Source organism: Acipenser ruthenus, chromosome 21 (assembly GCF_902713425.1).
Source record: "Acipenser ruthenus chromosome 21, fAciRut3.2 maternal haplotype, whole genome shotgun sequence".
NCBI classification, from domain to species: Eukaryota; Metazoa; Chordata; class Actinopteri; order Acipenseriformes; family Acipenseridae; genus Acipenser; species Acipenser ruthenus.
Window position 1 is genome coordinate 22817155 of NC_081209.1, and position 16679 is coordinate 22833833.

At 34.8% G+C, this 16679-nt stretch overlaps 1 protein-coding gene across 6 annotated transcripts; it reads right to left on the bottom strand.

The window, feature by feature from the left end:
- Window positions 1-3710: 3710 nt before the first annotated feature.
- LOC117429042 (GA-binding protein subunit beta-1) lies at window positions 3711-15727 on the bottom strand. Of its 6 annotated transcripts, none has more exons than XM_034048160.3 (9): window positions 15279-15726; window positions 12314-12421; window positions 11870-12037; window positions 10887-11081; window positions 10476-10617; window positions 9681-9794; window positions 8395-8571; window positions 7806-7933; window positions 3711-5097 (listed from the first exon to the last, which is right to left on the bottom strand). In XM_034048160.3, the coding sequence occupies exons 1-9, from the start codon at window positions 15498-15500 to the stop codon at window positions 4945-4947; spliced, it is 1407 nt and encodes a 468-aa protein (XP_033904051.2). In that variant the 5' UTR covers window positions 15501-15726; the 3' UTR covers window positions 3711-4944. The 6 variants fall into 6 exon arrangements, with proteins under 6 accessions (XP_033904051.2, XP_033904052.2, XP_058851071.1 ...); XM_034048161.3 differs by having other exon boundaries at window positions 7806-7921; window positions 15279-15724; XM_058995088.1 differs by lacking the exon at window positions 15279-15726 and adding an exon at window positions 14616-15154.
- Between the last annotated feature and the right edge of the window lie 952 nt (window positions 15728-16679).

Consider the following 16679-nt stretch of genomic DNA (forward strand, 5'->3'; position numbering starts at 1 on the left):
GAAACTTGACTGAGAGAATCATAGAATACAGCTGTGTACCAAATATGAAGACAGTGGGCCGTATTTAGCAACTGGTGCAAGGGCAAAGGCAAATTTGATGAAAGCAATTAAAAATATGTTAATGGAATACTAGCGAGAAATACCTTAGTTGAAAGTACGACCCAACTCAAGGGCACCGTTTTAATTAGGTTCAGATTTACATTGAAACTGTTTAATAGCCAAACACAGCTAGTCTTGCTTTACTTTAGACAACATAGGAAAAATTATTGACAGTCAGCGATGTCAGTGATACATCACACAGTTGTGTACCAGGTCTACACCTATCAGTTATATAGGCCTATATTAATCAGTGTGAGAAAACAAAACAAATATAGAAAAGCCATGCTTGGTAATTACCTTCTAAAAAAACAACAGCACGCTTTTTGAATTCATGATATGATTGCATTGATTGTGTTGTAGACACTTGGAAAGAACATGGACTTTTAGGGTATCTATGAATAGTAAATAGACGAGCTGTGTTTATTTAGTGGCGCGATCGACGCATTGCATGGGAGAACCTACACATGGCCACGCTCTCTACACCATGATAATTGGACTTTTGCGCGACATTTTATGTACCGTTCAAGGAATGCATTTAGAAAAAAAAAAATTGCAGTGCTACAACAGATGCAATTTGTTACTCACTTCTGTTGTTAGTATCTGTCCACAACCAAACCTTTTTGTTTTGTTTTGCGGTATATCCAATACACATCCCCTCTACAATGTGACGTTTCCGTATTCCGCCACTGGAGAATAAATGACAAATGTTTTATTATAACGTATTTTTGAAAAGGACATTGTTTCAGTTTGGGATCCTAACATTTCTGATAAACCCATGTTTGAAATATCAGCACCAAACAATATATACCCTTTTTTAAATAATGTTGCTCCTTGAGCAATAACAGTGCTTAATTCCTACTGCTGCATTTCCACCAAGGGCATGCTTATTTGACCCATTAAGCATTGCATTGGCAAGCAGGTCTCAAAGAGGAAGGAGACCCCAAAGCCAAAAACTACTGTTGAGTAATATAAACAAACAGGACTGCCAACAAGGTCTGCATTGAGAAAGCTGAACTGTAGAAAAATGAAGGAAACAGACACCGATGACATTATTTGGAATACATCTGAACTTCATTTTGTCACATTGTAGATTTAATGAACTCATTTGCGTTTTTAAAATACACCTTATTTCTGTTTATGGAGTTGAACTGTTTGATTTTAGACCCTTTTTATGTGTTTGGATTCTTCAATGTATGCATGCTACTCACATCCAGTCCTACAGGATCCCACAGTTATTTTTTCAATCCTGTACTGAACACTATGAAGAGGGCTTTTAAACCCTCTAAACCCATAGAGGATGTTACCTAAAACTAAAGCCCCTCTGAGACTGAATGATAAGAACGTTTAAGGTAAGCTGGTCTATTTGAAAGTCATTTTTATAATAATGTACGGCTACAGTCAGCAGACAAATTTGTTTTGCTGCAGGGCACCTGGTTGTCTGTATATTAAAATCCTAGATGACATCAACATTGTGTAAGTAACACGTTGACTAACTTTGTTCCAAAAGCTTTTATCAGCCCTCTTCCACATTTTACAGATATCAGGAAGACATGCCCGAGGCAAACTACAGCATTATATTGAAAAAAAAAAATACATATGAAAACAACAATCCAAAAACCAAATGATTTTCAGAACTGTAAAAGAAGGGAAGTGATAGCTGGAATGGCTCAAAATGATACCCTGTAATGCCAAAAATGTAGAGAAAACAAACTTTGTTGTTAAATTAAATGTAAACGGATTTACTGGTTAGTTTAGGTAGAACAATATTATATATATATATATATAAATATATATATATATATATATATATATATATATATATATATATATATATATATATAGTGTTGTTGCATTTTTCTACTCTGATGCATTATGAGCATCAACAAATTACTCAAAGCCTCCACTAGTGTTTTCTGCTATTATAACAACCTTGACTTGCATAAAGAAAAACACTGAGTGAAATAGCTCGCATCACTCGATTTTCAAGGTGTGGTATCTGAAGCATAATCAACAAGTACAGAGAAATGTCATCGGTTATTGACCCAAAAGCTGTCCTTAAGGATATTATCTTCACGTTTTGCTCATCCTTGTTAGACAGCTTTTTGGGTCAAGGTTGTTATAATACCAGAAAACACTAGTGGAGGCTTTGAGTAAATTGTTGATGCTCATAATGCATCAGAGTAGAAAAATGCGTCTAAGACTTTTGCACAGCAGTGTATATATATATATATATATATATATATATATATATATATATATATATATATATATATATATATATATATATATATATATATATATATATATATATATATATATATATATATATATATATATATATATATATATATATATATATATATATATAATGAGGCTGTGTGGTCCAGTGGTTAAAGAAAAGGGCTTGTAACCACAAGGTCCCCGGTTCAAATCCCACCTCAGCCACTGACTCATTGTGTGACCCTGAGCAAGTCACTTAACCTCCTTGTGCTCTGTCTTTCGGGTGAGACGTAATTGTAAGTGACTCTGCAGCTGATGTATAATTCACACATCCTAGTCTCTGTAAGTCGCCTTGGATAAAGGCATCTGCTAAATAAACAAATAATAATATATATATATATATATATATATATATATATATATATATATATATATATATATATATATATTAAAGTCAGGCATACAAACATTGCCTTAATTCATGTCCTATTAGTGTTAACATCTTAATTATATGAAGGCATTTTGGGGAGACATGTATCTACTTGACTTATGGTTGATTTGAAGGGATACACATTAATCAGCAGAGAATCCACCTGGATCGTTTCAATCAATCTTTGCTGTAAAAGTATAGATGGTATCAACCCCTACATTTCACTTCAGTTTTTCTTCAGCATTTAGAATTTTGTGTTGCATTTCACAGTATAAATAAAGGAATGCTTCCAGGGAAAACTGTTTAATTGTAAAATAGAAAAGACAAAGCAAATATATTTACACTGTATCACGATCCAGAACAAGCACCTGTAAATAACTGGTATTTTGTTTGGTATATGTTAAAGAAAAAAAAACAAAAAACAGTATATATAATAAAAAAAAAAAAAAGCTGCCGGAACAACTAACAGACATGAAAGAATGACGTCTAACTGCCGTGTCTGCATTGTGAATGGTCAATATTTAACAATATCAGATGGATCATTTAAAAGGTGGCGTATAGCTTGAATCACTGACACCAGATTCACCAAACATCTGAATTCACACACAGACAAACAGACATAGACAAACATAGAAAGACAGCGGATTGCATTAAGAAATCATAATGCCTTTGTGATAGAAATATAGCTGTTCAAATGAAAAATGAAGATGTGAGAAATTCCCTGTAGCTGTACAGTTGTAAGCATTGCATTAATTCTTAACAAAACTACTGGTCGTAAAAGGTAACATAGTTAGAAAATTAAACCAACAGCAAGATGTGTCTGTCAATGAAGACATCGACAAAGACAAAATATTTGTCTAATTTTATAACTAAGTTTATTTTTTGGCAAACCATTAAAATAAGTATTTTTCCAACCAAGTTTTACATTTTAAAATGCAGTGAAGCCATCATGATAAAGCTGTTTATTTTGACGGAAATTTTTATTTTTTTTACAAATCACAAATAGTGGTCTGTGGTGTGCTTTAATTGTTTATGGGGAAAATATAGCGTTTATTATAAATAAAAAAGAACTCCTGTTCAAACTGATGTTTCTTGAAGGTATCCTAAACAGAAGAAAAATGTTCTACTTTTTCCAGGGAGATGTAACATGCTAAAGGTTTTAAATATACAGCTCCAAACCAACCCTTCATGAAAAATCAATTATATATATATATATATATATATAAACACTACCAATATACAAACGGAAATGGGACTGGGGGATAAAACAGCATGGAATTTGTAGTCAGTTTACTGTCTTGGTATTTTTAGTTTTGAATTTAGTGTTTGTGAAAGGAAAGGGTTAAAAATGTTTACTGTGGTTAAACTACTTCTTAAGATGATACTGTTTGTAAATAGAATTTTTTTTTAAAGGCCGTTGTTCATGCTTGCCTGCATTTGTAAAGCCTTTATTCCTCAATTCTCAAACCACATAGGGTTTAATTACAATTTCAACAAGACTCAAAATTTGGGGGATACCTCAAAGGAGTAAAAGCAATGGTGCCTATGTCGTGCTGGAGTTCAGATTGACACAAGCCGCAATAGCTTCCAGTTTGTGATAAAGTACTGTAGACCTCCAAATGCATTTGGGAATCGAGAATTTCCAGAAGTGAAAGCCATTGGGATTTTGAGAGTTCATTATAAAATCCAGAGTACCCTGGATCACATCAATGATTCCCTAAAAGTAAAATGTGACTGTCCAAGCTTAGTCTGAAAGATTTGTAAAGTGAGGGTTTAGCTATTCTGACAAAATGTAAACCAGCAACCTAGTTTAATCTGGGTTTCAAAGTAGTGCAACACTTTTTTTTATATATATATATTTATATTTAAGAAAACACTAAACCTATTATGAACCAGTTTAATTTGTGGGAGGAAGCAGGAAGTAATTTGTACAATTGAGAAATCGTCCATGGGTTATTCAACTGCCTATAAAAGAAAATACTTCCTAATGGTTGCCACAAATACAACTTGTCCTGGTCTTGTCCTTTTAGTGGCAATAATCACTTGCTTTACAGATTATTGTACTTTGTGATTAAAGTGTATCATGGATTTAACATCCAAACGTCCTTCTTTACATACAACCTCGAACCTCTTCATCTATACGTGACATTAGGTGTGACCTTCTCAGTTCAGTCCTGTGTTGGACTTGTCTCCACTCATACAGCTTTTTTATTACTTTGGTGGCGAGTGATGGCCTCCAGCTTCTGCCTGTAGGCCTCGGCCTCCTGTTCTTTCTTTTGCAGCTGCTGGCGGTATTTCTGAGCCTCACGATTAGCCTCTTCCAACTGCTTCTGCAAAGTCTCTTTCTCCTGTAGGTGATGATGAAAGCAAAAACCTCACATGAAATGTCTCATTTTACCCCCAAAAACAGGTCTGTTCATGAGGGCTCTAACTCAAGACATAGAAAATACAGTTTATTAAAACTTCAGGAAAAAAATACTTTAAATAACTCAGGCTTTGAAAACGAGGTCTATTCATTTATCTTAACAACAGTAGATCTAAATAGGGTTTTACCTGGTGCTTACAGATATAAATGAACAAGAGAGACTTGCATGCATTGTTAGTGGTTTGATTTGTATTGCCTTAGTGCACAAATTGTAATTATCTCAGTGGTAGTATTTTGATCAGCAATTAAATAGACACCTAATTTTTCTTTACAATTTCACACTTTAAAAATCAAACATTGGAATTAAAGCAGTTATAGATCCTTCTTACATTAATAGATTCATAAACAGATGTTGATTAAATATGTGTATAGTTCCCTTTGATCTAACACTGAAAGAAAAAGCAATTACCATTATATGGTTTTAGTATCTTTTTTGTAACGTTTAATGCTTATATTGCCTAAATAAGCAGATGTTTTGCTGTGAATATACTTGTTTTTCTTAGCAGGTATTTTGTTTGGGGATATATTAGTAATTTCCCTTGACCAGGTGATTGTTATACAGCAATGCATACTTTAAAAGGGGTTATTAAGGTTGTAATACACACACAACATTTTTTTCTAGTTTAGAAATTATGTCACACTATAGTGAGAAAAATGTCAGAAACTTAAAATAGAAATCTATTGTACTTTTCTGTCAGCTAGCATTCAAATAGGAATCCCTTTTTATGACAGTGCATGGACTGGCCTAGGTTTACTGCTAGGTTTAAAAATAAATAAATAAATAACCAATGTGTCCTTAAACAAAATAAAATCTATACCATGGATTCCAAGAAACAATTCTCTATATCATGAAATCAAAGAACAATGCATAAATAAATACATCAATATTAATGTTCCAACCAATACAATATTTTTCTAAAGGGCAGTTTTCTGAAGTGTCAATAATGTGACAGACAGCTAGCTGATCCCTTGGTTTTGTTGGACAATGCTTATAATCATATTTAAGTGTTTTTTTTATGCATTTGCTGTGTCAATTGCTTAACTTAGTGCATTTACATCAGGTTTGAAGATGACATTTAATTTGTTTTCCAATAATTTACATTTACCTGCATCAAAAAAATATATTTATCAAACCAGGTGCCAAATGAAAATAAATAAATCAATAAAATAAATCAAACATATTCAGGAAATGTATTTTATTGCAAACATTACATAAATGTTATGAAAAGTGTTTTGTAATGTCATTACTTAAATATAATCCAATATAATTACTTTAAGGTTATTTCTTAAATTTAAAAAAAGGAAAAAGGTAAATATATATATATATATATATATATATATATATATATATATATATATATATATATATATTACCTTTTTCCTTTTTTAAATTGCATTCAAGTTCTCTATAGTAATAGCCTGTTTCACATTTGCCTGGCACTCTTCTGTCATGCATCCTGTAGTATATCTTGTCCTTTTTTAATTTCCATTCTTCTAGTTATGTCTTTCCTCCTCTAATTCAAGCACTGTCTCCACTAGATTACCTTGGGTGTGCACAATGAACCTAAAATGACAAGACGATTAATTAAAGTTACAACCCATAGACCTATGTCTCTACGGCTCAACTTATTAGCTCTTTGTGTAATGTTTTGCTTTTCTAAATTACACTTGAATAACTATGAGTTTGCGCATGTAGAGTTTCAAGCTGGAGTTCCACACTGCTGTTGGCACTTTGAAGTATGCACACACAGGTAAGCAAAAACATAGCAAAATCTGGGGGTAAGCAAGTTCACACAGCAGATTTGTAAATGCATGCATTTAATCTAGATCCACCCTAATTTGATTCCTTTTAATGTGACGAGGAGTGGGGCAACTCCTTTGTATGCACTATAGGTGCAATTGAAACAAATCACTTCTAAATATATCTTTCTGCGACTGTCCAACATACCAAAACATACACGTTTCCAAATCAGGGCATCCAGTAGCTACTAACCTCGAGGTATTTGTTCTTGAATTTAGAAAAACACAGAGCCTGGATCACTCATTTATTGAAACACAATGTTCCTGAATTATTGAAACAACCAACCTTCCCTGGATTGCCTGTCCCATAGAATCATAGGTCCAGAATAATTCCGGAATTTGAAACTCAGCTGTTGTAATGTAATGTACATCAGTCACAACAGATATCCTGTATTTTTTATATGTGTAAATAAATAAACTGTCCATAACAGTGTTATGTAGGGTCAAGCACAGTCAAACGCTTGCTGCAGAAAGGAGCAAAAGAGGGCTGATAATGAAAGTGAGCAAGTTACAGGACACAAGACACAAATTATATGGTTAGAGTACTTATCATATAGAACAGCAGTCTGAAAGAACTTGTCAAAGTGTTACATTAAACTCTAGTGTACATATTACTCATTACTTACCATTCTTGTCTGCTGTCTATCACAGAAATTATATATATATATATATATATATATATATATATATATATATATATATATTATATATATATATATATATATACACACACACAAACAAAGAGGAAAGAGTGACTTTAATAAGTAGTACACCGGTTTTGTAAATTGTTACAGTATATAATTACTTTTCTCCCTACTCAACTGTTCTTACCTCGACTTCTGTGGTTTCTGAATGATTTTCAATGATTTCTATGCGCGGCCTTTTAACTGATGGCTCCTCACTGATTACAGTCTCTTCTGCGATGTCTGTGGCAGGGACTGTTAAGACTGAGAAACATGCTATACGTTAGTTCGTACCAGGCTAGTTTTCTTCTTATAATGGTGGCATAGATACGTACTTCTGGAGATTAAGTATGCAAATGTTTTGAACTATAATCAACCTGTTTTTGCTAACCAAATAATTTGTTCTATTATGCCAATTATCCCTGAAATGAATACATTTACAACATTTTGAATGAGCAGCTGTCAAGAAGCAATAAACAATTACCATCATAGAACAGGTTACAATAGTACAGTCCATCCATAAAACTTTAAATACTCAATCATAAGATATGCATTAGTACAAAAGTAGTTAAAAATCAGACGTCAAGTCTACTTTTGTGTCAACTCTTCTTTTTAGTACTACTGCATAACTTCATAGCAGAACAACTCTCATGTTTAAAATCACATGCGTTATCAAAAACTTGAAATCGACGATAGTCACCACTTTCACCTTACATGTATCATAACAATAGATTTACCTTGCTGACCGTCTGGCATTGTCACAATAATGGGCTGGCCCATCCCACCTGTCTGTAAATTGCCTAGCTGAATGCCATCTGTGACGATAGTGATAACTTGCTGTCCTCCAGAGCTGACAACTTGTTGAATGGCACCCTCCACGGAGTCTGCAGTTACGACTTCTTCTGTTGCAACTACTGAATGATGAAAAACAAATAAATCATTCAGGTTACATTGATAAATGCTCTGTGCGAATGGTCATTTCATTTTGTATTACACTGTTAACTTCAAAGCAGTCATGGTTGTCATGACATGCAGGATTGTGCTGTACAGTAAAAAGGGAACAGTCATGACAAATCTTATTACATTTTATGTGAGCATTACCATGTGGTTTTCTTCATTTCAGTTTTAACCCCAACTGCAAGTGACTTTCTTGGTTTATAAGAAGTTTTTGAAGACACTTCCTTCATTTGTCAGGGCCATGCTTCAACATAAGATTTTAAATACCAGCAAGTACGGTTTTATATCTCGGCGAGTCATGTTTTAAAATGACTTGAAAGACAATTACACATACACAAGAATCTATTAAAAGAAAAGATAATCTATTAAAAGAAAAGATAATGCAGGGGCTCAAAGGCTACAGAGTTGATAACAACAACAAAAAAAACATCCATTTGCTATAATTGCCTTGGAATATTACATAGATTTTGCTTTGAAAAGACAAGAATCCCTACTGGAAGTGGTTTCATAAACCCTGCTGACTTGAAGATCAGACATGAGCTGGCTTTCATCTTATAAAACAAAATTATATTTAAATGGCCACTCCACTCAAAATTGATTGCAGTTGTAAGTTTCTTCAAAGCAATAATAAAAAGGTCAATAGTTATTCAATACAATATAAGCAATTTAAAACAAACAAAAAAATAAAATAAAGAATGGAGCTGTGGCTGCTTATCTCCCTATGACAGCCGTAAAACAAAGTTACATAAGAACACATCGCCCGTGTTCCAGCAACATTGGTCAGCATTCACTTGAATGCATTATTTCAAAGTCCTGGTGTAGCTTATTACTAAACACAGCAGCATGCTAGCAAGCCTTCATCTGATTCCAGTGTAATAGAGTCCTATACAAGCCATATTGATACATTAGATCTGTCCTTCAACGAAAGAGTAACGGATAGCGCATGCTGTTGAACTAGTAACTAAACTACCTCACTAACACAGCTCGATATCTTGCTCAGCCCGTCGTTCACATAAACATCAGGACCCGTCTTTATCGAATGTTAAACAACTAGAATGGATCGTACCTGGAGTTTCTGATGAATTGAATAAGGGTGCAGATGCTTCTGCTAAAGCTGCTAATGTAGCTAATACTGAAGTTGATGAGTTGCCAAATTGAACTGTGGACACACCTGCTTCATCTAAGAAGAGATTTGATACAAATTAGCCACATTCTATAAACAAACTTTTTTTTTTTTTTTTTACTGAACTTACTAAACATTACTCAGTATTGGAGAACTTTAAAATTCCTTCGTAACTTTCTCTCCAAAAACGAATAGAAGTGACTACAACGTAAAACTGCATTATGCTGTTTAATAGCCGACACCATTTATAGCTGAAGAAAAAAAAAAACGATTACAGCGTGTAGATCACCATGACCTACATCCACAGTATGTAAACATAAAAATAAAGTGTGACACATACTGTTGTTCACACAGACAGACGGACGGATTACTCTCAATAACTTGTGCTAAAGAATGTCTTTACCAAGTTTCATCACAACTGGATAAGCACTTTTCTATATATATTTAAAAATGTCAGGGTAACATACAGACCCTTTCATATACTTCCTGATCCTTATACTATTAATAAGCTATGCTAAAGAATGTCCTCAATACGTTTAATGGCACTGGGGTTATGCATTTCCGATGGGGATTAATAACTACAGTATATTGAAAAATGCTCACTTACCACATTGTCGAAAATATAGTTGTATTAGCACTCTTTCCTATCTACTGAGCCAAATACACATAACAGGAGCATAGGCATCTTTTTAATTAGGTTTTAATGCGGCACCTCCTTTAAGAAATACTGTATAATACCTTTTGAGGAGTTAGCTGCTGAAACCAAGCCTGTCAGGTTCACGACCCCACCTGGACCAATTATAAACTGGGGTGTTGCTGTGTGTATTGTTACTGTATCTGGACTTTCTGGATTTGTATTTATTTGGTTTTGCATGGACACCTGCAAAGTAAGAAAAACAAACATCAATGAAATAAATCAGCTTTTCACTACTAAAGACAAAATCAAAACACAGACAGCACCACTGCCAATATAACCATGGGGAATCAACAAGAATCCAGCACAGAAGTTTGTTATAGGCATATTCTTATTCACTTTTAATTATGCTAATTAAATTATTTATATATATATATATATATATATATATATATATAAAAATACTACAATTAATGTGATTACATAGATGCAGTATTCTTTGTTGATCATTTTACCTGAAGTATTTCTGCAAGTTCTTCGTTTGCATTGTCAATTGCTATGTCCAGGGCATTTTTACAAAATTTGCTCTGGACATGAACATCAGCCCCGTATTTTATTAAAAGGTCCACTACTTCCTGGTAACCATGTTCTGTTGCCCAATGAAGCGCAGTCATCTTCAGCATGTCTTTTGCATTGACGTCAGCTCCGTGCTAGAAATAAATGCGTAACACAGGGCACATCAATATAAGTATTGTTTTCTTTGAATTCTGCAAGCCTACAAATGGAACAGAGCCATGGATGATGAAAGTCTATTAAGGGGCATTCTTTATTGGTAGGAATCCACTATTTCAGTGCGATCACCTTGCCATTACAGCGCTCTACAGGACAAGAGCTGCACAAAATTACAACATCAAAGCTCTTTTGCAGCCTGCCAAGTCAAGTTTGCGGAAGAGCTTTTAATTACTGCTTTTATTTAATGCTATTTCCAATTGTGGAATTTCATTTCATATACTGTACTGAATTCAAAATTATCAACAGACAATTCAAATAATATTTCAAAATATGTTCAAAAAAAAAAAAAGGGGTGATTCCACAATGCTGAAAGCTTCCACCCAGGGTATTATGCAGCTGTTACTGTATAGGCTATATACAGGGAAAAGATACAGTACAAAATATCTGAGAATAATACATACATTTTTGCTTATAAGAAGAAAAAAAGAATAAATACTGTTGAAACTTGTGCAGTAGGCCTACATGGTGGCACATAATAAAAGTGCATGCATTTGAATGTTAGAAATGTCATTATTTACAACCATTTCCACCAGGTCAGTTTAGAGCCATTCTGAATTATGCCAGCAATTTGGTTTAACAGAACTGATCTGTACACTAACAGCAATACGACGCCTACCATAACCATTGCAATTCCTAGACTGTCAAGTTCAGTAAAAAAAAAAAAACTATGCATACAGAGTGGCAAGAGTGGCATCTGGCATTTTACCTTTAGCAGCACCTCCACTATCCGGGCATGGCCTTCTGCAGCCGCCATGTGTAAGGGGGTTCTGTCCACTTTAGTCCTGGCATCCCGGCTCACGCCTGCTCTTAACAGCACTTCTGTGGTTGAGTAATGTCCATACTGTGCTGATAGATGTAAGGGAGATGTTCCAAGCTGCCAAGTAAAACAAAGGAAAATGAATAGATTTCTAAGACACATAATATTTTAATATGAGGGGCAGTGTGCTTTTCAACACAGTTTTACAGTTACATTTTACCAAATATTATTTGCTGTCAAGCTAAATCATGCACTATTTTTTAAATCCATAGAAAACAGCAGCCTTTAATGAACAGCAGTAAAATGTACTTTATTTTTAAAAGGAGATTAAGCTAGTTTTACATTACCCACTAACAGCTCTTGTACAGTTTATAAGACATAAGAAGCACTTACCCAGTCTGTTGTGAAAGGGGCTCCATTAGCCATTAGGATACGGACCTCATCATCCTGTCCGGCTCGTGCTGCTTCTAGAAGCTTCTTGCCTAAATCCACCAAGGACATCTACAACAGCAGCAGTTACATTATATAGCGCCTTTCAGGACAAACCATCCTGAGGCTTAACAGCATTTAAAGCAGCAGCGTTTCATAATCAAGTTTTCTTGGTGTCGGTTTTCTACATTATTCCATATAGCTTTCACTTTAGGGTCATTCTTTACTATAGGGCTAGGAAACGGTGACCAAATGTCTATCCAGAATAATGTACAAACAGATGTTTATTAGGAAAACGGCTTTTAAATTACGATAATGTACGTTGGATTAATAGAAAAATCTCATTTACAATTTATGAGACCAATTTAAACACATTTCTCTAATCTTTCTAATGTATTGCATCTTACCTCTCTATTTAAAGACATCTTATTTTGCTAGATTGATATGTTTAGACGGGGTTTATGCATTACATTACACAGACTTACAGTAGAGAATGACCCTGGACTCAACTGTTATCAGTAAAAGTACTTTCTAGACCGGCATGCTCCTGCTACTGTTAATTGTCTGTTCTACCTGGATTAAATTAAATCAAGCATGCTTTCTCTTTTTCTTTTGGGTATGCATTTCACAAATACAAAATGCATGTATATAAAAGTCTTCCATACATCTATGCAATAAATCAATTTTAAGATACAACCAAATAGGACAAATATTAGATTTTTAAGAGATGATCAAAATACATACAGATTCTACAGCTTTCGATAAAACAGCACCCACATGTGGACTAATCTTGTAAATGAAATCTTTATCTGGATTTATTCCTCTGGCTTTGTTTCAATTATCTAAAAATGGCCACATCTAAGAACAAAACATTTAGGAACACTAAAAACAGCATTTTCTTATTAGGAACTCTAAAAACAGCATTTTCTCATTAGGAACACTAAAAACAGCATTTTCTCAGAGTTTTTTTCTTCTCCACAGCATAATTTCAAAATGGCCAATTGTTTTTATACTGACACCACCCAGTATAAATGTACCAGTCTGTTTTATGTTAAAATAATCCAACATAAGGCCACTTTGTGTTAGAACTAAATATTTGTTTCATGCCAGGGTCAATAAAATAATATCTTTATAATGAAGACTGCAATCAGAACATTTAAGCAATAAATGTATTTCACCAGTAGGTGTCCATGAGGAACAGAACAAGAATCTCATGCAGGGGATTAGGACTCCGGAAAATACATGAACTGCCAATAATTTAATCCAAAATACTTTTATGTCTGTGCATTGTTAGTTATTATTCGTCATAAGACACTTAATCTATTAATGTAGTGATCCTACGGTAATGTATGTAACAATATAGACCTTATAAACTATAAAACTATGAAAATGGGTGTATTCTGCAAAATCAGCATTTGGGATTTTTTTTTTTGTGAAAATAGAGGCAGTTCTCTTTTTATTGTTGTTTTGCCTCCTGGGCTATAATAAACTCTGTAGAGATCTCATACGCCATTTATAACATATTATTGTTCTGCAAGTAGTAGCAGACTAAATAATGCCTGTTTGTTTGTATTAAAACAAATAAATACAATAAGGTTTTAAGAAGGGGGAAGTATATGCCCTACATTTCAGCTGAAGCGACTGCTTTTTCTACCTAAAAAATGTGAATCAAAAGCTAAACCTTGGAAGAATTTAGCAGCCAACTAAACAGAACTTTAATGGTAGAATTATTACTGTTTTATTGTGGGCCACTACAGCTGTAATAATCACCTTAAATAAATACTAAAATGTATCAGACCTACATGGTGCTTGATTATTAAAGAGTTGTCTGGAAGAACAACAGTATAATTCCCTGTATTGGTTGTGAACTTGTGGCATAATTGCATTACTCCTACTGCTTTGTGGAGGGATATTATTGGAAATAACAAAGTGTCTGGACATAATTAATGAAAAACTGAAACTGTCATGTAGGTACTTAATTTGTATACATTACAACTAAAAACTGTAGTATTAAGACGGGAGGTATATAAGATTATGCTTGGCAGTACTGAGGGAAAACCTTTGTATTTATGAAGCCTGTTCAGAGAGATGAGTGTATTACTCTTTTGAAGAAAATTTTGGGTATTTGGGGGTTCAAATCAAAGGCCTGTAATTATCAATCATAAATTCCACTTCGCCGCACTCAGTTTGTGGATACAAAAAAAAAAATGCAATTTGTGATGTGTAAACAAAGCGAAGGACCACGGCCTTCAACACAGACACTTACTTTTGACCCTTTAGAAACAAAACTGGTTGTTATACTTGAGCTTCGTGTTTATTGGTGGCAATTGACTGCATTTCCAATCTCAGCTTCAAACTTGCATGCGGAGATACAACCGACAAAGAAATTACGGCGTGGAGGGTTGGGTTGTGAAACAGCACCCCCATATTCATAAATGACGCGCTTCTATTTTACAATTACTCATTTTTGTTTTGCCTTTTCTTTTTCATGAACACAGTGATAATACTTTTAGGGTCAGCCCGTACTTCTTTCCCTGTGCATGCTAGTGGGAGCCCCGATAATAAATTTGAATCAGGCCATTGCTCCTCTGGTCACCTCACAGCACAGGCCTCCATTTTCTTTGATAAGACTACAACCCCTCCTATCCCCCAGAAAACAACGATACCCCAAACGAAAACAATATCACAGGTCATATGCGCCCCCAAAACATAAAAACTTATACTCCAGTAACCCCGGAAACACGGCGAGTTAATGCAATAAACAGGAAATCGGTCGGATGATCGGGGTTCCGGGGGAAGTTGAATTATTTTTCACCAGCAAAGAGATCAACTTCCACATCCGGTAGGGCCACACAAAATACCCCGACACTGACCTGGAAAAGATTCGTTATTACCTGACACATTGATAACACGTTCACCCAAGCCTTACCTTGCAGTCGGGATCGATCGAAACGCAATACTTTGAGTCGCAGACAGCTGAGGGGGAACCGGGGGGATTTTCATATAATGCCGTCTCTTCGGCGCCCAATTTTTTACTCAAAAGAAAAGTCCCCGTATTTTGCGCGGATGTGCACAGAGCGAGCAGTGCGACCAGGCTTTTGCGTTCAGTTGGATAATGTTTGCATTTGTAAGACTGTCTACCAGGTGTCATTTTTTTAAAAGAATATTGTGAATAAGTTATAATTTCCTAATAGTAGAAACAACCTAAAATGTGTAGTTTTTTTGTTACATATATATAACATTTAAATCAATGTATGTGCTTGCGGAGTAATACAGCTCCCAGACTGTGCATGCGCCGTTCGTCTCCATCAGAGAGGAGAGATGCTGCGTAGCAAACAAAACAAGCTAGCAGAAGTAGGGGTCGAGGGAGGTTGAACAAACACTGTTTGAAACAGTGGAGTTTTCCAGAATGTGTTAGTCACTTTTCATAAACACATTATTCATACGGTCGGTCTGAAATGTTTACTAAAAACCCGGGAGCAACTGAAAAAAGTAATTGAAAAGATTGCTGATATTTGGGCGCCTCGGTGATACACTAACATTAAGTGCATTTTAATACTTTAAATTCAGTGTGAATTGTAAGTTCACAAGTAAAACGAATCCAGATGTCGCACTATGTAAACCTGCAAATTAAAAATAGGCAGTACAGATGATAGCCTACGTTTGGAAAATGTACTGCCGACAATTGACGGGTTATACAATTATTAGCAGTATCTACACATCCTTTTATTGAATGAGTGAGGAGGTTTTATGGAATTTGCGGCTTTGATATCCTAGTTTTGTCCTGAGTCTATCTGAATATGGAAAGGGCAGTTTTGTCCGTATGTATTTTGAGCGCTCTCTCACATTACTAACGTATATAGCTCAAAAGACCCTGTTGTGGATTAAATCAACCGTGCCTGCCACTGGTGACGTCATTGAATGGGCTGCGTGTTGAGAACAGGCCAGTTCATATGTAAAGCACAGTCAGACTTTCCATGTCAAAAATCGGTTTACTATAATCTTACTCGTGTCAGCATCACAAAAGGGACCTTCAGACAATGTAAAATGTCTGCTTCATGCAGCAAAAATATTGATATGTTGTGCTTAAAAACAAACAAACAAAACACAATGAGTTGCAGAGGTTTTTAACATCAGGCACAGGCAATGTATAGAGAGCATAATTAATGACTTGGATTATATCAGGCCGTGTATACTGTGCCCCAACCCTGATTCTCAGCCCCACTATCCTCCCTTGTTAAATCACTCGATTTTCTTGCCTTTTTCTAAGAGATACCGAAACATATGGAGACTTCCCTCTGTCGGGACCATTTGTATATGTGCCTTTAGT